The 21,132-nt window shown below is 45.6% G+C and overlaps 1 protein-coding gene across 2 annotated transcripts in view; it reads right to left on the bottom strand.

The window, feature by feature from the left end:
• LRP6 (LDL receptor related protein 6) overlaps positions 1-21,132 on the bottom strand; it is a 115,819-nt gene that overhangs the window by 49,406 nt on the left and 45,281 nt on the right. For both annotated transcript variants that reach the window (XR_013226647.1, XM_077310668.1), the window contains exons 3-5: positions 15,725-15,922; positions 8,383-8,579; positions 4,868-4,999 (exon numbers count right to left, since the gene is read on the bottom strand). Coding sequence is in view for 1 of the 2 variants with exons in the window: in XM_077310668.1 (XP_077166783.1) it covers positions 4,868-4,999; positions 8,383-8,579; positions 15,725-15,922 (527 nt within the window). In the remaining variant the exon portion in view is untranslated. The remainder of the gene's footprint in view (positions 1-4,867; positions 5,000-8,382; positions 8,580-15,724; positions 15,923-21,132) is intronic.

Genomic DNA, 21,132 nt, shown 5'->3' with positions numbered 1-21,132 from the left:
TTACATTCACTCTGAATATGATTAAAGGGCTCACAATCTATTTAAATGCCTTCTCTAAGCCCTTTAAATTAGCGGTCCGCAACCTTTGTCAGGCCGTGGACCGCTGCGCCTGGGTGCGGCCGCGGATCCCTCTCCCCGCCCCTCCAGGCCGCAAGGAAATCGGCCGATTAGCTTGCGGCCTGGCAAGCTTCTCTTCCCGCCCCCTCCCATAGCAAGAAGCTTGCTGGGCTGCAAGCTAATCGGCCGCTCTGATTTGCTCGCGGCCTGGCGAGCTTCTCGCTGTGGGGGGAGGTGGGAAGAGGGAGCCACGGCCTGGCGCCAAGGCCTTCACAGCCCGGCACTGGGCTGCGGCCCAGGGGTTGGGGACCACTGCTTTAAATTACTTCTCCAGCATCTTTTAACTTCAGCTCTCTAGCAGCCCTCTACAATCCAACATATTTTCAGGATTTTTGAAGGATTGGACATTTTGGATAGCTGAATAAATATTCCAGTTTACATACAGTTGGTAAAAAAAAACTGGAGAAAACCAACAAGGTTCTCTTGGTTCAGTTATACCAAATGCACACTCGCAGTTCAGAGCCAGTGAGATACAGCTTATGTTAATCCTTAGGAATATTTCCTACCTTCTGACTAGACTTATTAGAAAGGGCCAGATGTCACAAAGAATTTATCTCAAAGGCCAACATCATATGGCAATCCAACCTTCTCTCTTGTATCACCTTCTCCAAAAAACTACCAAATATTCCTCAAGAGAAATTCTACTAATCATGCCATGTACAGAAGCCCCTATCACAACGATGAATGGTACAGCCATCTATAATTTTTCACAATGTCTTCCTTTTAGGTTAAAAACAACATGAGCTATAAAACACCCTGGCAAGATTACCACAGACCACAAGGAGGAGCTTCAGAGAGCCTCTACAGTTTTAGCTTTACCATCTCTGAACATCTACAAGGACCCCATTATATGGCTTAACACAGGGGTAGTCAAACTGCGGCCCTCCAGATGTCCATGGACTACAATTCCCAGAAGCCCCTGCCAGCATTCGCTGGCAGGGGCTTCTGGGAATTGTGGTCCATGGACATCTGGAGGGCCACAGTTTGACTACCCCTTAACATAAAGATTTAGGGAATTCCGTACCACAAGTTATTGTTGTGGGGGGGGAGGGGGTTCAAGAAGCATTAGTTTATGGGAGGGTTCAAGAAACACTAGAAACCATAATGAAGATCGGGTCTCTAAATGGTCATGGGGCAGATAAATGGGGCAATTTCTCTCTTACAAATGCTGGGAGAAAACTTCAGGGGAAGACCATCTAGCCTTACCGCTAACTAGAAATATCTAGATTTATCTCTTCTAGAGACAAGATGCTGGATTAGCAAGACCCTTGAATGATCCAGCAAAATCAATCTTACATTACAGGGAAATGTCCACACAATTCTTTTGCTGGGGTGTCCACTTCAACGGTTGAACTCCTCCATTACCATTTTGTAATGGCACAATAATTCACAGTATATTGTATACTTCCTGCATATTCATGGATGTGCCTTTTTTAAAATTCTTATTTTAATGTCACCTTTCCTTCTACATGGGTTTTATAAAGAGATTCTCCCCGCTGTACTATTACAACTGCCCTCTGACATTGCTTAAGTTCTCAGCAGATACATTTACTGAAAGAACTATAAGTTTTATGTCTTCCAAATAGTCGCTAATTTTAATATTTTCATGTTTCTTGCGTTCATGCCTTTATTAGTGGCTCATGGTGACAATCTGGAACATGTAGAAAAAAGCTAAAAAAAATCTAGTCTAATATCTGTGTTAGAAGCTGCTGTTTCAAATCACTTGCTGAGGGAGGTTTTTGTTTTTTTTTGTATTTTCTCTTAACAGTTGAAACAGGCTTTTCAAAACCCGTCCCCTTGCCTAGAATAATAATTGAGACAGACAATGTAAACATCATTAGCTTACGCATCACCGCAGCTGGAGCTGTGGAAACGGATTTTCGTGCAAGGGCTGGTAATTTACCGCACAAAATTTTGCAAGCTCGGTCTACAGCTCTTGGATGACACAAGACAACAAATATTTTAAGAAGAGCTTTCCATTGACCCTTTAAATCCAAGTTAAAACAATGATGGGAATACTGAAATGTTGCAAAAGGAACTTAATACTGAGAAGTAATTGATGCATCCTGGAAAATGGAGCAAAGGACATTTAAAGAACTGTGTGTAGAAGGAGGTGTTTTTTATACCCCACTTTTCACAACCTGAAGGAGTGTCAAAGCGGCTTACAATTGCCTTCCCTTCCTCTCCCCACAACAGGCAGGTGAGGCTGAGAGACCTCTGAGAGAACTGTGACTAGCCCAAGATCTCCCAGCTGGCTGCATGTGGAGGGAGTGGGGAATCAAACCCGGTTCCCTAGACTAGAATCCATCGCTCTTTAACCACTACACCAGAATGTCTCTCCCAAAACAAATTGCTGACGTACATTTTTAAAGTATTTGCCCCTGGAAATAACAACAAAACAGCTGTATCAGACCAAGGGTCCTTTTAGGCCACACAATGGTCCACCAGTTGCCCCTGGAAAGCCGGAAGTGGGGCTCAGAGGCCGAAGTCTCCTCCTGAAGGTATCCCAAACGCTGATATTCAGAATGTTACTGCTTCTAAACATGGAGGTTTCATTTACTGGTAGCTAACAGCCATTGATGGATCTGTATCTTATGAATGTGTCAAATTCCTTGTTGGTTGCTGGTTGAGTTCCAGAACTGCTAATCTGTTGGTGATCCCTGGTCCCAAAGACTTTCTCAGCCCTGCCTCCAGCCTGAGTTGAGTTGCCATCTGAGATTAGAACCCTGAAGGAGCTATCACAGTTCCCCATGTTCCTTAAGACTCTTCCATCAGGCCTATGGTTGAGACCATGGAGGCCTAAGATCATGGGGGGCTTCCTCTTCTTCTCTCAGGGATCCCCCCCCCGCCCATTTTAGGCTGGGCACATGTACCTGCAGGCCAAACTGAAGATTGTTAGGGTGGGTGTCATACGGGATGGGCCTTTGTCTAGTGGCTTTTAACTTTTAGGATGGCAGTTTTTAATACTTTGTCATTTTTCATGTATAGGATGTTTTAATCTATTTATCAATGCTTCCATCTATTGATGTAAGCCACCCAACACCCACTTGCAAAGAGAGGCTGTCAATAAATCAAATAATAGATAAATCCACCTGAACTTATGGCCAGGGCTATATCCTGCAACACTCACAACAGCCACTGGTTCACAATTGTGACCAGCCCAGTGAAGTGTTCAGTGCATTGTTTGCCTTTGACCAAACTTTTTGCATTAGCTTGACTGCACATGTACGTTGTCACACTGCACCCCCGTCTAGGCAAAATCTTTCCTGCTCATTTGAGCTCTTTCAGCATGAAGGTTTGTGCTCCCCCCCCCCCCTTCATGGCAGTTCGGCTGTTGTGTGACTATGAGTCAGATTATAAAACTCATCCTTATTGGAATTAAGAGCCTCTTGTGGCGCAGAGTGGTAAGGCAGCTGTCTGAAAGCTTTGCCCATGAGGCTGGGAGTTCGATCCCAGCAGCCGGCTCAAGGTTGACTCAGCCTTCCATCCTTCCGAGGTTGGTAAAATGAGTACCCAGCTTGCTGGGGGGGTAAACGGTAATGACTGGGGAAGGCACTGGCAAACCACCCCGTATTGAGTCTGCCATGAAAACGCTAGAGGGCGTCACCCCAAGGGTCAGACATGACTCGGTGCTTGCACAGGGGATACCTTTACCTTTACCTTTATTGGAATTTAAAGTTTTTAGTGGACTTTTAGGAAATACTTTAGACAGGCTTTCCTTAAACCCTGGGGTTTCTTGATGGCCCTGGAAGAGTTTCCCGAATGGGTGGGAATTAATTTTAATATAATTTTTAATTTGTTAAACAATTATCAGGTGATATGCTCATATATATATGTGCCTCTTGTGGCGCAGAGTGGTAAGGCAGCCGTCTGAAAGCTTTGCCCATGAAGCTGGAAGTTCAATCCCAGCAGCCGGCTCAAGGTTGACTCAGCCTTCCATCCTTCCGAGGTCGGTAAAATGAGTACCCAGCTTGCTGGGGGGTAAACCGTAATGACTGGGGAAGGCACTGGCAAACCACCCCGTATTGAGTCTGCCAAGAAAACGCTAGAGGGCGTCACCCCAAGGGTCAGACATGACTCGGTGCTTGCACAGGGGACCTTTACCTTTACCTATGCTCATATATAGTCATGTTGACACACACACACACACGCTCCCAAAATGACCAATGACGGGCCTGGCGGGGTGAGAAGGAAAAAGGCCCAAGGTGGGCATGTACGCAGCTCTGCTTCGCAACCATATTCTGCATGAAAACGACAGTTCTGGGGTTTCTCAAATGTTTCAGGGGTTTCTCAACTGTGAAAAAGTCGAGAAAGGCTGACTTAAGATTAAGTCTCAACCAGGCTTGGCAGGGAAGACGTTTTATGTGCGACAAATGCAATGTTTCTCAGTGTGTGTCCCCCTCTTCTAAACCTCTACAAGTGAGTAGCCCCCTTCCCAACCCACCAGGAGTCACCTCTTTGTTATGGGAGCAAGGTTCCTATACATGCAACCTTAGGCAATGCAGGACTATGTTGTTCTTGGCACGATTCTTTCCTTGCCTGCAATTTTGGACACGTATCCCCCTCCAGGCATCTTGTACCATTTTCCACAATCCAAGAGTCCCTGCTGTAGTTTGCACTAGAGTGGAACTGCTCGCAAGTTGGCCTGGAGTCATACTCCTGGTCAGTACCCCTCCCTACGCTTTCTATCTGGCTTTCTTCATTAAGGTTAAGTTTATGCCATCAAGCTGCTTGAAAGGTCAAAGCCTACCGTTTTTGCAGGTCTTCTCATTCTCCAGGAGCTTCACGCCTGTGGGACACGCACACTGATAAGACGGCTTGAGGGGAGACATCAGGCACAAGTGGGAGCAGCCCCCGTTGTTGGTTCCACACGGGTTTGTTGCTGTCAAACACAAATATCCCACAAGTCAAGTCTCCTGGTAGCACTTTGTCAATTCAGAGGCTAAGAATCAGGGCTGAAAGGATATGACCCCAGCCAAAGTAGTCACAAAAAATAAAAAAGGTGAGTGTGTTTGCCAGGGGCAGCCAAACTGTGGCTCTCCAGATGTTTATGGACTATAGTCCCCATAAGCCCCTGCCAATGTGCTGGCAAATGGCTCATGGGAATTGTAGTCCTTGGACATCTGGAGAGCCACAGATTGGCCACCCCTGGATACGCTGTATCTCCAGAGTCCAGCCTAAAGTAGCTAGAGAGTTTAGAAGATGGAAAAGAATTTATGAGGGAGAGATGAGGCTCCGTGTAACTTTCCCTATATCCATTTTCAAAGTGAAAGCTACCTTTGATCAATCTTTGAGGGTCCTGGAAAAATAAGAGAAACATCTGATGGAATCACAAAACATGCCGATTTGCACAAAGACTTGGGTATGCCAATTCACGCCCCAGATCAGAGTGTCAAAAGAATAAATCTAGGGTAAACACAGTCTGTAATTTTTGGATCGCATTACTGGTTTTAAGAGCTAGCCCTCCCCAGGGATAAGCTCAGCTGCTTGGCTGTTACGGAATGTTTATGAACATTCCAATGATCAGATTATTTTTAAAAAATCAAATGTCAGTATAGAAGCCCTAAAGAATTATGTGGAGTATAGGTGTGAAGGGATAGAGCAGAGAAGGCACTGATGCCTTTATCAGAATCAACTGTTTGTGCAAGAATTGATAGCATCCGTACTCAGATGTAGAACCATGATTTGTGGGAGGGGCACTGAAAGAGAACAAAGGTGGAATGAATGCAAATAATAAAGACTGCATATAAAACCCACACTTCAAAAGTTACAGAGGTCTCTTATTAACAGAGTTACTTTTACTTACAATAAGATTTTGCAAAACAAAATAAAGGACAGGACCTCTCAACCATTTTCATACAGTGCTTGCCACAGACAAGAAAAAGCCAAAGCACACATGTTGGGCGCGGAAAAATAGCAGGAGGATTTAAACTGTGATCGGTTCTGCAAAGCACCATTTAAGTGAAACAACGTATCAGCAGCTTTGTTCTGCAGGCATAAAATCAGCTACCAAAAAAAAAAAAAAGGCATACTGCTAATTGTGTCAGATGGCACACTGGTCCTTTGTAAAAGATAATCACAAGATATATACTGTGCTTTAGATCAGCGGTCCGCAACTTTTCTGCTGCTGCGGACCGCTGCTCCGGAGTGGGAGGAGAGGGCGGCCCGGGGGCCCGCGCATGCACGTTTGTGCCGCCGCCATGCCAGTGGCCGCGGCTCCCCCTCCCGGCCCCTCCGGGCAGCCAGCAAATTGGCCGCTAAAGCAGCCGATTAGCTCGCGGCTCGGCAAGCTTCTCTTCCCTCCCCTCCCGAAGTGAGAAGCTTGCCGGGCCGCGAGCTAATAGGACACTTTGGCAGCCGATTTGCTCGCGGCCTGGCGAGCTTCTCGCTTCGGGGGGGAGGGAAGAAGGAGCTGCGGCCCGGCGCCAAGGCCTTCGCGGCCCAGCACCAGGCCATGGCCCGCGGTTTGGGGACCACTGCTTTAGATGATGAAGAAGAAGAATTAGTTCTTATATGCCACTTTTTTCTGAAGGAGTCTCAAAGCGGCTTACATTCACCTTCCCTTTCCTCTCCCCACAACAGACACCCGGTGAGGTGGGTGAGGCTAAGAGAGCCCTGATCTTATTCCTTGGTCAGAACAGCTTTATCAGTGCTGTGGCCAGGCCAAGGTCACCCAGCTGGCTGCATGTAGGGAAGCGTGGACTCAAACCCGGCCTGCCAGATTAGAGGTCCGCACTCCTAACCACTACACCAAGCTGGTTCTCTATTGAAGAGAAAAGGGAAAAACAGTGGATCAATCCTGACTAATCATGCACTAATTATCGTGAGTCTTTCTGGACACCGCTGATACTAGCCCTGAGCCAGCAGGAAAGGACGGGCTATAAAAATAAAGTTGCAGTTGCTGTTGCTATTATAAAATGTTTTTAATAAGTAAATACAGCATAAAAATAATTGCTTAGAAACCAAATCATGGGTGGAGCTTTCCCAACGACAGTTTCACATTCTGCTTTGGTTTTCCAATTGGCTTATTCTGCATTCTTCTCTCACCTGGAGTTTAAGAGCTGCCAAAATTGCTCTGGAAATCCAGACGTTGCACCAGTCCAGATCATATTTTGCTAAATCCCTAAATTCAGTGGTACCTTAAAGTCTAACAACATTCATTTCACTATGAGCATTCACAGCTTACTCCTTGCACAAGGCAGAAATGAGCTGAAGAAATGAGTTGTGACCGCCAATATTGAAGCAAATGTTCCTTTTGTCTTTTCAAGGTATCACTGGGTCTTGCACTTTATTTTGCTATGACATAGTAGCGCAGCCACCCCTTATCAATCAACCAGGGCTCACAAACCCCCTCTAAGACCATGACTTCTGAATATTTCAGACATAGCAGCAAAGCATGATTGGCTACAACGTGAGCCACCTTGGGGGGTCCTTGGGCTTGCGCCCGACGTTCTCCTATCACCACTGACATGGCTGCCCCTTCTGTGGCGCATCACAGTTTGCTGTTAGAGCAGAACTGAAAACTCGCTATGTTTCGTTACAAACCAGGATTAAACCATGATCTGGAACTGTGCTGCAAACAAGAGTGGAAACCACAGTTTGCGCTTCAAAGTTTACCGACTGGTGCAAGAGAAGGAGCAGGCTAGCCTGAACCCCCCCCCCTTACAAACAGAAGCAAACCATGCTTAACCAGAGGCAAATCGCGGTTAACCATCACCATGGTTTGGCCAGGGATCTGTATCCTGCAGTTCTGTTCAACCAAGTCTGAAGCTTCCTCCAGGCTAAGGAGTCTTTCTCCAATTTATTTGGCTCTTCCTATAATACAGGCTTTCTCAGTCAGGGTTTTCTTGATGGCTCTGGAATGGGTGGGAGTTAATAAATTCTTAATATATACATTTAAATGTGTTAAACATTGGGTGACTGTATATGGTCATGTTGACCCACCCACCTCCTCCCAAAATGGCCAATGATGGGCCCGGAGGGGGTGAAAGGGGGAGGGGGCCAGGATGGGCATGTACACAGCTATGCTTCCTCATGATCGTGCCACTTCTGGGGTTTCTCAAAGCCTGAAGTACGCTTCAGGGTTTTCTCAATAGCAAAAAAAGTTGAGAAAGGCTGCTCTAATGGAAGAGACACAAGTGGAAGGAAGGATTCAGACTTTGCTGAGTGCAGTAATAGGGTACAGTCCAGCACCTTCCTTTTCGTGAGGGAAATTTCACACCAATTTCACTTTGCAGTGAGCAAAGAAAAAGACAGAGGACTCACCGTTTGGTTGCCTCTGTTGGCTGAACACGTGGATATCCATGGGAGAAAAGATGTTGGAATGTATTTCACGCAAGTTCTCCCCAGTATATTTGTTGCAGGCCAAGATGGAGCGAGTGGTCCAATCCGTCCAGTACAGAGTGCTCCCAAATAACGTCAGAGCAAAAGGATGTGGAAGGGATCCTTTGACGACAGCTTGCCTGAAAGGAGAATACACAGGAATAGGGTGACTTCCACTTGCACACCACCTTCCTAAATTTACAGAAAGCTACTCTTATAGCTACTTTTAAGGTTGACTCAGCCTTCCATCCTTCCGAGGGCGGTAAAATGAGTACCCAGCTTGCTGGGGGGTAAACGGTAATGACTGGGGAAGGCACTGGCAAACCACCCCGTATTGAGTCTGCCATGAAAACGCTAGAGGGCGTCACCCCAAGGGTCAGACATGATTCGGTGCTTGCACAGGGGATACCTTTACCTTTACTCTTATAGGAGACTGTTTTCACCCTCAGGACTGATCAGCTAAAGCAGCCTCAGGGCCAATTTTAAAAGGAGGGATTATTTCCTCCTCCGTCAGTGAAGAGAAGAAAAAGAATAGCCATGGTTTTGTATCCCATTTTCCTCTACCTTAAGGTGTCTCAAAGCAGCTTATAATTACCATTCCGGTCCTGTCCCCACCACAGGCCCTTTGTGAGGCAGGTGGGGCTGAGAGAGCTCTGAGAGAGCAGTGACTGGGCCAAGGTCACCCAGCAGCCTTCATGTGGAGGAGGAGTGGAGAATCAAACCTGGTTCTCCAGATTCGAGTCCACTACTCTTAACCACGCTACGACGCTGCTGCGCCTAGCCACGGACTCCTAAAAGTTAATAAATTTCACCCAAGATTTTAGCATTTGAGGGCTTGTTATCTCTGGGATACAATTTATGGAACTTTCAAGGTTAAGTACTTATAAACATGCATTGTTAAACCATGGACGGATGTGCCACTGAATGTGGTCCAAGTCCTCATCGCTGGAAGAGAAACCCCCTTTAGGACCCGCTACTGACCCCATTGTAAGTATCCTCTCTGCATCTCTAGGACCGTTTATGCACTGGAGGTTTCATGCCAGGCTGCAGGCTGGAGTTTTAGTCGTGGCCGGTTGCCCCACCTCTTCCTGCACCCACATGGGGGAGCATCTGGCCTGGTGTGCCTCATCCGCCCCCCAATTTGTGTTCTTGCATGGAAGCTGGGGCAGTGAAGTTCCCGGTGCATAAACGGTCTAGAAGAGAGTCTTAAACATTAGACTTTTCAGAGTCATAGAAAATCATGTTTCAGGCACCATTTTACGGCTGAACACTGTTCATAATTATTTCAGAGCAAATATAGCAACGAGGGAAGCACGAGGCACCACACTGTCTGACAGTTGCTAAAGTAACATTTTTTCTCCCTCGCTCATGTTACAGCGCTGGCCTCTAAAAACCCGTCTCATTAGCAAAAACGCTTCCTGGGGGACCGGGGGAGTGCGTTTCCCTTCAGCCAGTAATGTGTTAACTTATTAATTAGGACTGCTGCTGCAGGATAAAAATGAGAAGAAAATTAATTCAAGATCTTTCCTTAGCTAGCGATGCAGCTCTACATTTCAGCCACAGGAGAGCATGGGAGAATTCAGTCTCATTGAATTATTCTCACAAGATGCGACTGTTCACTCTGATAAGAAAGAAAGAAACTTGAAACAAAGAGGAAGCAGACTCTCTCTCAATACCGGGGATTTTTTCCCCCTACGATTTCCTGGAAAAATGCTGTTTTTCCAAACAATACCCCCTCCTCCCCCAATTTAGAAGGTAATAATAGAAAAAATTAGATTTTCACTTCTTACAATTCAGTGACTGGAAATACAGAATTGTTAAGCAAGAACTGGTTGCTTAAAATTCATTGTTCAAATTTGCTGATAAATGTACGATATTCCATTGATGAATTGCTTGGAGAATAGGGACATCTTTTTTCCCTTAGATCAGTGGTCCCCAAACTTTTTATCACCGGGGACCAGTCAACACTTGACAATTTTACTGAGCCCGGGGGGGTAGTCTTTTGCTAAGGGATGCCGGCGCCACCTGAACGCCTGCTCCGCTTGCTTTCCCGCCGGCGCCCCTGACTTCCCACCACCCGCTGGGGGATGCTGCCAGCAGCAGCTGCGCAGTGCCACGCCGAGGGGGAACCCCAGCCATGGCGGCCGCTGGAGAGCACCAAAGATGAGCCGGCGGCAGAGTGGCAGGGCAGCCCCTGAGGCAGCAGCTGGGGAGGAGGAGCCGCGGCCCGGTACCGACTGGGACCGGTCTCTGGACCAGGGGTTGGGGACCACTGCCCTTAGATCACTTCCTTAAGCTTTGCTTGTTTCAATTATATGGATCATTATATTATTATTCTCATTTGCTTTTGTTGCCCAGACAAATAATTAGGCTTCACCATCCTGCTCTTCCCTCCCTGGACCTACCTGCCATTCCTGCACTTACCTGTGCCCAGGTGAGTGGGCCAGTGGCAGAAGCAAAGCAAGTCTCTTCCCTCCCACCACCTCTCCGGGGGGCTTCAGGTACACCCCGAAGGGAACTATAATTCCCATGGTACATCTTATTGCTGAGCCTTCAAAACAGTACCTGAGATGCCAGGAGAGGCGGGTGGGATACGGATTCTTTTCTATACCAGTCAAGCAGCCAGCTTGGTCACCAGCCAGCCTACCTGCCCAGCGCGATACAGCAAGCCCACAGCCCACAGTGCGAAAAGTGCCAGAGGGAGAGAAAGGTGAGCAAAGAGGCAGAAGAAAAAGGAGAAAAGGCAGAAATGAAGGCAAAAGCATTCATACTTTTTTCCCCCTTTCATCTAACAACTGGATTAAAATGGGCCTTTTTGTTTGCATTTCTCATTCTCTGGGAAATGAATACCTATCAGGGTCACTTCTGTGGTGGCACAGTTTGTCTGGCATCTATTTTAGTGACCTTTAGGCACCAGACCAAACCGTTCCTTTTTAGGCAGGCTTTTAATGGAAATATCTGCCACCGTCTTAAGCCGTTTGCTCGCACTGTGACTTGCGGATTTATTTTAATAATTTTAATGACTTTTGTTTATATGACATTATTGTATAGCATTTTTTTTACTTCGTGAGTTGTCTTGAGCCTATTATTTATTCACGTTTTTATACTGGCTCCCGTTCAAGACCACATAACCACACGGCAGGCTCTGGGCTCCATATTACGGTCTACGGTTAGATTCTTAATATCATTTCTCTTTAATTTTTTTTAAATTATTATTCTCTCTGAGACATCCAAGTCCAAATATGCTCAAACAGGGAGGTCTGAGCCGCCAATCAATGTGGCAGATAAAATTAAAACAGCTCCGTTTCTTAATTAGATATGAGATTAGTCAGTGGGCCTTGAGGGAGACCAGAACTCTGTTAGAAGGTCCCATTGGGAAATCCTGTCTCAGCCAAAATTAAACACTGACACTTCAAATCCACTACAATAACTAATGTAAAACACAATACAGAAGTACTTTAGTTACCTCTAGAGATAATTTCTTTCCCCTCTTTGTTGCTGGAAATGAAAAAGAAACTGAACTAAAGAGAGTTAGCCACAACACCGTAAATTTATCTATAGCTTGTTTATGCACACAATGAATTAACTTGGGCACAAGTGACTGAATGATTCCAAACCTGTCTTCCCCTCACCCAAATTCTTTTTTTTTGGGGGGGGGGGTTTGTTTTTCTGTCGTTAAAAGAAAAAAGATTGACTAATTTTGTCTAGTGCCAATCTAGTTAGCTGTGCAGTTAGCCTGAGGCAGTTAATGGGATATTCTCACAGGTACTGAGCACAGTTAATGCCGCTGCTAAAAAGTCTTGCAGGAAGAGAGGAATTCAAGAGGAGCCTGGAGCAACTCAGGATTCAAAAATGCACAAAGGGTCACTGGGAACAGTGGGGCTGCTGCAAAGTAAAGAGGACTGGGCTGGGAACTACGGATAAGATTTGGAAGAAGAGCACTTGCATTTAGAGACTGATGCTGTACTTGAGCAGTGGATGCTTGATCAAGAAAATACTACCTCTAGCAGTCCTAAACACAACTGAGCTGATTCATTCATAGATGAGCATCTCTTAGAATCATAAAATCATAGAATAATAGAGTTGGAAGGGACCTCATGGGTCATCTAGTCCAACCCCCTGCACTATGCAGGACACTCACAAACCTATCGCTCATCCACTGTAACCTGCCACCCCTTTGCCTTCACAGAATCAGCCTCTCTGTCAGATGGCTATCTACCCTCTGTTTAAAAATTTCCAAAGATGGAGAACCCACCACCTCCTGAGGCAGCCTGTTCCACTGAGAAACCGCTTGACGAGTGCAAGGCTAAAGCATGATTCTTTTATGTGCAGAAATGGCTCGTTTTAAACGTTGCCGCAAAGCAACGTCTACTTCAGCGGTTCTCAACGTTTTCTTCGCCACAACCCCAACTTCAGTGGAGGTTGGTGCGGTGGCAGCGGCAGCGGCAGCACACACGCAGCATGCACTTGCGGGTGGGGTGCTTGTTTACACATGCGCAAAATGATTGAGGCGGCATGGAGGCAGCCATTGCCATGGCTCCACCGCCTCTGCTCACCTCCACCGGCTACTGCCTCCGCCCGTCTCCACCACTATCACACGCCTCTACACACCTCCGCAGCTGCGGCGGGCAAGTTGGTGACCCCAAGGAAGGGGCCAGGCAACCACAAATGGGTCCCGACCCCATGGTTGAGAACCACTGGTCTACGCACAGGCAGGAACTGCAATGCATGCATATGTAGCTCCTTTGCAAGTGCCATAATGTGAACATGACGGAGGAGACTTCAAAACGTCCATAAAACTTGTTGACTTTGAGCTTACATGTATTATAACAGACCATCCGACAACTCTGATAGCGTAGCGCTCAAAAATGCAAAGCCACTTCAGGAAAAAGACAACAACACAGCTGTCAAAAACAATCTGAACCAAACCACAGCTATGCAAACCTTGGTCATTTCAGTGCTGCAAGAGAAACCACCTTTCAGCCTTTAGCAATTTGTAACGTAACAGGCTATCATTTTGGGCCTTGCGTGTGGTCAGTTTGGTTTAGATGAGGCTTTGAAGAGTACCCATTACTTAAGCAGATTTCAGAGCTTTGCTCTGACCAGAAGAAAGGCTTGAACTGTATAGTGCTGAATTCATGCTGTAGTTTGGGGGTGGGCACGAGACGCCATTATTTTTCCCATCTCTCATTCATCAATATTGTCAAAAACTGAAAAGACGTAGAATGGAATAATGTTCTTTAAGTAGCCATCATTTCCCCCCTTCAAAAATACAGAATACTACTTCTTTCTTTATCCTTTAGCAGGCAATTGGTGAAGCAGGTTGTCCTTTTAGCCAATACACTGTTGTAGGTGCCGCTGGAATTTTTGCCTTGTTTATAATATGTTTCCAATCTTGGTGATTGATGGCACCAGTTTTAGCCATGTGGATAGTCAATTGTTGGTTTCTGAGGTCTTCCTCGATCTGTTTAAGCCATGTTTTCTTTGGCACCAGTATTTGAATCTTCCATTCAATTGGCCGTTCTCGTCAGAGGAGTTTATGAGGCAATCCAGAATACAAATACTAAAAACTAAAAACTAAATACAAAATAGTCCTTCCTTTCCAAAGGTTGCTATGATCCTCCTGGATCTGATTCTACATTATTACTGTTTTAACTCCCCCCTACCACTAAAACATTCTAGTCAAAAACACAAAAAGTACAAAACATTAAATTTAGTGAAAGAAAACTAAGCTAAACAGTGAAGTGGATCCACACGCCCAAGAATGCGTTAGACAAGACTCTACAAACATGATTACGCACCAAAAGTAAGGGCATTTTTTTCCAAATATGGGGAAAGGAGGGTGGGCTAGTCTTTTATCAAAGTGGACTTCGCAGGCAATTAGAAAACTGCTCCAAGATCTACCTGCTTCTTCATGTGCTGACCATGTTCAGCCCAGTCTGAAGAACACCCCACCCTCAACTGGATTTGTCATGAGCCAACATTGAGTAGCTACTACAACCAGCTAAGGCCGATAAAATTTGGCCTTTCTAAGCAGCTATCCCATCCCAATGGTGCCACAGCAATCCCTTCTTCAAACTGGGGGGGGGGGGTGTGACGGTGGGGAATGGGAATGGGGTGTCAAAAGCTATTTGTAATATGATTCGGGGATCTGCAATTCAAAGGAAAACAGTTCAAAAATGTCACCGAGTCTGATTAAATCCACCTGGCTAGTGAGAGGCAAACTGCCTCACCTCAGAAATCATGGTCTTGCTGCAAATTGCAAACAGCTTCAACTTCCTTGAGCACTCAGAAAATGCTTGGGAAAATGCTCACTTTTTGAGAATTGCAAACATTTGGCGCACGTGCCTTCTTGCATGGCCTCTGAGCAACTCTGATATGTATAGCGGACACTGCCCTGCCTCGGCATCCTTGGGTCTCGTGCCTGGCTTCCCGGTCATGGATGTTCGAAAAGCATGTTTGCAGAATGCTTAAAGGATGCATGACCTGTCCCTGAACTTGGGAGCACACATAACTTTGCTGGCAGTCTAGCAAGTTCTCTACCTGTGCCAACAGCAGGCATCAGCCAGCTGTCTAGCATGGTGATTAATGCCCCTGACAGCCCAAATGCAAAAGCACCCCACAAACTCCAAATATATCTTGCTTTAAATTGTGGGAAACGTCCGCAATATGAGATTACATGGGACTGACAAGACGGAAAACAGGCATTTCAGGCAGGAGAAACCTGATGTTTGAGCAATTTTACTTGTCAGAACTGTGGCGTTGCTAAACCCAGGGACATAAAAGCAATTACATTACAACAAGCCTATTTCTTTCCTCCCTGTACAGCTGGGATATTTGGCAGGGCAGGATCCAATCCCCTTTTTGTACATTTAGTCAGTTTCTTTTCTTTTTCTTTCTGTGTAGATTTTTCAAAACAAGGTAGGGGTTTTGCAAACGCTTCTTTCTATAAATGCAACAGTCGACTCTCAGGCTGTAAACTGCAGTCGACTCTCAGGCTGTACAGAAGGCTATAAAGAAATGTGTTTTGCGCAGATTAAAGTAGCTTTATTCAGAAAAGAGACAAGTTAAGGCGTTTCCCACTGGGACCTTCAGTAAATACTTATTTGATCTCCCTCTTCAGGTAAATAACATTTTTTTTTCCTTTTTCAAATTGATCTGAAGTTTAATGAAATACAAACAGTTAAGGGCTCTGAATTAACCCACGGCTATTCCGCAGCCATTCCCTACCGGATTTGGAAAACTGCACAGAAGGCTGTCCCGTAATGCCAGCTGCAATACTTACCGGTGAGTTCCATCCAAGTTTGACCTGTGAATGAAATTCAGTTTAGCATCTGCCCAGTAGAGTTTCTGTTCTTCGTAGTCCAAGGTCAGTCCATTAGGCCAATAAATGTCTGTGTTGATTAGAATTGAGCGGGTTGAACCATCCATCCCAGCACGCTCGATCTTTGGCACCTCTCCCCAGTCGGTCCAATACATGAACCTAGGATTTCAAAGAGATCGGGGGCGGGGGGAGAGAGAACACAGCATGATTATACGTCCATCCCACAAGCAGCCTCTTTGAATCCATTAGAACAGGGGTAGTCAACCTGTGGTCCTCCAGATGTCCATGGACTACAATTCCCATGAGCCCCTGCCAGCGTTTGGAGGACCACAGGTTGACTACCCCTGCATCAGAAGACTTAAAATATTGAGTCTGAAGTAGCTGAAACGAATGATCCCTTATCCTTAAGTATATAATGTGTATCATATCTAAATAAATGAACTTATACTTTTAGAGAGCTTCAATGATGTTCAAGGTGGATTAGAGAAATCCAGCATAAAACAAAGAAAAAAAGTGTCGGTTTTATCCCCAACTTTTCACTACCCAAAGGAGTCACAAAACAGCTTACCATCACCTTCCCTTCCCTTCCTCTCCTCACAACAAATACCTTGTGAGATAGATGGGAATCTATCTCACAATAGATGAGCGCTCTGAGAGAACAGCCCTAACAAGACTGTGATTAGACCAAGGTCACCCATCTGGCTGCCTGTAGAGGAGTGCGTAGTCAATCCTGGCTCTGCGGATTAGAAACCACCACTCTTAACCACTCTAGGGTCATAACAAAGTTAGCAAGTGGCAGCTGGACCATAACAAAAGTGGGGAGCATCATGTCCTCCAAAACGTCAGCCTTCCCAGCCGGCATTTCTTCCATCCTGTCAGGAGTCGATTTCACCTTTCTCACCATTAGCCATTTAAACACAGAACTTTGCAGCACCACCAAGTGATCTGGATAAACAAATAGGATTCTCACTAAAACATCATGGAGATCCCACATCCGGCCGGTACTCCAAGAACTCGGCTGGTTCCCAGTTGAATTCCGGATTAAGCTTAAGGTTTTCGTAACCACCTTTAAGGTCATACGTGGTCTGGGCCCCGTGTACTTGAGAGACCGCCTCCCTGCCTATATCCCCAAAAGAGCCTTATGCTCCGCCACCTCCAACTGGCTGAGGATCCATGGCTCCAGAGAAGCACGCTGGACCTCAACAAGGGCCAGAGCCTTCTTGGTCCTGGCCCCCACCTGGTGGAACGAGCTCCCCAAGGAGATCAGAGCCCTGCCCGAACTTCCACAATTCCGCAGGGCCTGCAAGAGGGAGCTCCTCCACCAGGCATTCGCTTGATGCCGACCGACTCGGAACATATGCTGGTCCCCCCCATATGCCCTTCCATGACTGAACAATTTGATCTCATGTTGTGTTATGATTGGTACCTCATAGATTGTTTTGACGCTCTATTGAAATTTGTATAATGTTATAGATTGTTATAAAGTTCCATGTAAATTTATGCAATGTTCCATGTAAACTGGCCACAGCCGTAAAGAATGGGCGGTATACGAATCCGAATGAATTAATTAATCAATCAATCAATTAATTAATTAATATAAAGCTGCTGATTGTCACCAGCACTTAAGATTCTCTCAGGGCATTCTGGAAATCAGTTGGATCCATTGGTCTCAAACCAAACCTTCCCCAAAGATCCAGTATAAAAAATTACATTGAAGGAATGTCCTTTGTTATGTATAGCAGGGGTAGTCAACCTGTGGTCCTCCAGATGTTCATGGACTACAATTCCCATGAGCCCCTGCCAGCATGCTGGCAGGGGCTCATGGGAATTGTAGTCCATGAACATCTGGAGGACCACAGGTTGACTACCCCTGATGTATAGGGCCTGTCTCAACCTGAGAGACCCCAACACACACGGCGGACAGTAGACTAATGAGATCCTGAGCCAGCTCAGACAAGGAGTCATTGGCATGAATGTTGAAATTCCCTACAACAATTGATCTGGAGTCTCCAGTACCAAGCCCATGACAAACTCCAACAAGGTAGACAGTGCAAGCGAATGATAGGTTGTAGAATGCCCAACCTGTCCTTGGCATCTTGTATAATGAGCAGACAACCAATGCTGGCTACAACATGCCCAGGGAATCTGCAGAAGGAGTCACAATTGACCACCTGCCTGGCCTCTAGTGCAGGGTTGATGAAGGACCACAGAACTGGTCAGAATTAGACAAGTCAGATACATCCCATCATCTTCTTCCAGTCAAGCCTTTCTCCTGCAAGCCAGACTGATCTCCCCCCCCCCCCTTCCAGAAAACAAAACTGGAGCGCAGTTTTATTCCTCACCAATTTGGTGTTGCGCAGTATCTGAGATGAAACGGCAAGCTCTCTTTGCATGCGTACAAAGCCATTTGCCAAATCACAATAAAAAACAACCTAACTACAGTATGGGCAGCTTGACAGCTCAGAGACTAATTTACAACAAGCCAAAATGACCCCCCTCCCCAGCTGACACAGATTTTGGCTATAAATCTGGAGCAATTAGTTTGGGAAACAAGATTTGGGGGAGGAGAAACTGTTTTGGAATCTGTATCCTAAAAATTTCAGGGACCGGCTCCCTTGAGACCTTGCTGCTGATCTTATCCTTCCCCCTCTAGTATTATCCTGAACCCCTTTATTTTTTATTTCTCACTTTATCCCTCCTCCTTTCCTCTTTTCCTCCAAGATTGTTTTCATTTACCTCCATCAGCAACAATACACTCATCCTGCTGGTTTATTTTATTTATTTATGTTGATGTTGATGAGAATGGGGATATGAAGTCCACTTTGCTTGTGGCAGTGATAGATGAATTAACCAACGAACAGCAAGATTTGAGTTTTTGTTTACGTAATCTAAAGTGTTTGGGAGGAAGCAGAATGCCATGCGCACAGATATTCTTGCTCAAATTGCATGCAACACCAGTAACAGTTTTTTGCTGTCAGGAAAAAAGAAAAAGAAGGGGGGAAAACCACTGCCATTGACAAATCCAGCAGATGGCCAAGCGTTTTTTGATCTCATTTTGAGGGTTGAAGAGAATAAGTTTTACCATTTTATTTGCTTATTGCAGCAACTGAACATGTTTGCTTTTTTTTAGGATGTAGTGCCATGTGAGTGCATGGTACCCTGAATTGCTTAGCTGCCAGCATTTGCCTGCCCTACTACCCCTGCCCTACAAGATCACCGTAGGTCAGCTGCGACCAATAAAAGGATGGCACAGCCTTTTGTTTTTGAAACTGCGGGAAGGGGAAACAGCAGTTCCTGAATACACAGCCTAGCTGTTAAAGTAAATAACGGGCATGCAGGTATTTTACCAATGGCCATCAACAACCGGTATTGACCTTTATTTATTAAATTCTTTGGTTTGGTTTGTATACCAGCCTCCCGTGCAGGCTCAGGATGGTGCACAACAACGGCAAACAATCACATAATTAATATTAATATCAAAAACATAAACATTAAAAACCTCTAAAATCACATCTTCCATTCAAATTCCATTCAGCCATGTCATCAGTGTATTTCTTAGTTCTTCTAGAGTAGAAACTGAATTGTAGTTTCAGGGAGAGGTGTGTGTGTGTGTGTGTGTGTGTGTGTGTGTGATTTGATGTTGTTATCGCTGACCCCAACCAACAACCTGGAGGAAGAGCTCCGTCTTGCAGGCTCTGAGGAACTGCACCAGCTCCAACAGACCCAGAATCTCCTCCAGGAGCTCATTCTACCAGGTAGGGGCTAGGACCGGAAATGTCCTGGACCTAGTTGAGGCTAAACGTACTTCCCTGGGGCTAGGGACCACTAGTTGGTTGGTGTTGGCTGAGCGTAATGCTCTTTGGGGGATACAGGCAGAGAGGCAGTCCTTTAGATATGTCGGGCCCAGACTGCAAATGGCCTGAAAGGTCATTAAAGAACCAATACTTGGTTCGGAATTCAACCAGAATTCAACATGCATCTGACATCCCACTGAAAACATATCTAAATGAAAGCTGTTATCACTTATGTCCCCATACTTTCCCAACTGACCTATTTTCCCAGAAACACAGTCCACCATCTGCATACAAATGCATTTTGACAATGCATACAAAATACAGACAGCAAGCAGTTAAATTATCACGCCATTTCGAGCCCCGGAGTGGAATGGTTCAAAATGCAGAGAGAGAGAGAGGCTGCAGTCTAGATTTCCAGAAGCAAAGAGCACAGTTTTATGGGTACATTCAAGAAGGCTGCCAAATAATTTACACTGTGCAAATCAGTTCCTATTCAGTGGAGGTTATTTTACACATCCCTGAGGATGAGGATCTATTTTCCTTGCAAACTCATGCTTTCCTCCAGTGACTACTAATGTCCCTGTAAACACCCCCGAGTTCACATTCCCTGACCAACCCCCAGAAGCGGCAGCCAGGTCACACAGACGGAAAGTTAGTCAGAGGGGTTGAGAAATAGGCAAAAGACAGGGAAGGGGGTGATAAAGAATCTGTGCACAAAACTCTACAAATAGGTGAGGGGTGTGTAATTATGCATGGGAGAATTCAACCCCTTGATTTACTCTGCCTGGGCTTTGGGTTTCCCCCCATAGACTCACAAACAGTATCATCCCAAGCACAGTTACATCCAGTGACTTCAATAGTTCTGGAACAGCGGAACTATGTTTAGGAGTGCACAGTTAATCTGTTGCTTGGTCCACTGCAATTCTGCTGGGTATGCGTTTGGATGCGTCATTGATTCTCATATAATGTTCTTGCCCTGGAAACTCTCAGCCTCGATATTCCCTGTCTGCAAGAATAGGTCAATAGTTTTCCAGTACGTTGTTAAATGCTTAACTCCTTAACTCCTACTATGCTGCATAGTAATACATGATGTTTACATGCAGTAATACACAATAATACATGCAGCTTAGCATGTAAGCTGCAGCTACGCTCAGCTCTTTGAGTTAAGATCTTTTGTTTTGTTGCGTTGTTCTGGTGAGGATGGCTTTCTGGCTAATCGCCTAGCAGCACAGGACGTTGAGCATGTGAAAGAGCTGCACATGTCAGAGGAACCATCTATTTCCTGGTGCCCATCTCCCTCCATCACCAGTGCACAGGCTCTGCCTTTTTGCCCTGTGTCGCAGGTGTTTGTCCCACCACTTGACCCGTTAGATCCCTGGGCTTTGGATCCCCAACCCCAGCACCAAAATTCTTATCATTCGTGAATTAAAACTCAGGGACAAATACAGACCTCCACCCTAGCAGGGTGGATCTACTGCAAGGAGCAAAAATTAATAACTTGTTTATTTAAAGATTTATACTCCACCTTTCTTTTTGGCCTAAGTTTGAAGCCTTCTAATTTATGAGGCTCTTCCC

This window comes from Paroedura picta, chromosome 14 (assembly GCF_049243985.1).
Source record: "Paroedura picta isolate Pp20150507F chromosome 14, Ppicta_v3.0, whole genome shotgun sequence".
NCBI classification, from domain to species: Eukaryota; Metazoa; Chordata; class Lepidosauria; order Squamata; family Gekkonidae; genus Paroedura; species Paroedura picta.
Note: the sequence above shows the minus strand (reverse complement) of the source record. Positions and strands in the feature narration are given on the sequence as shown.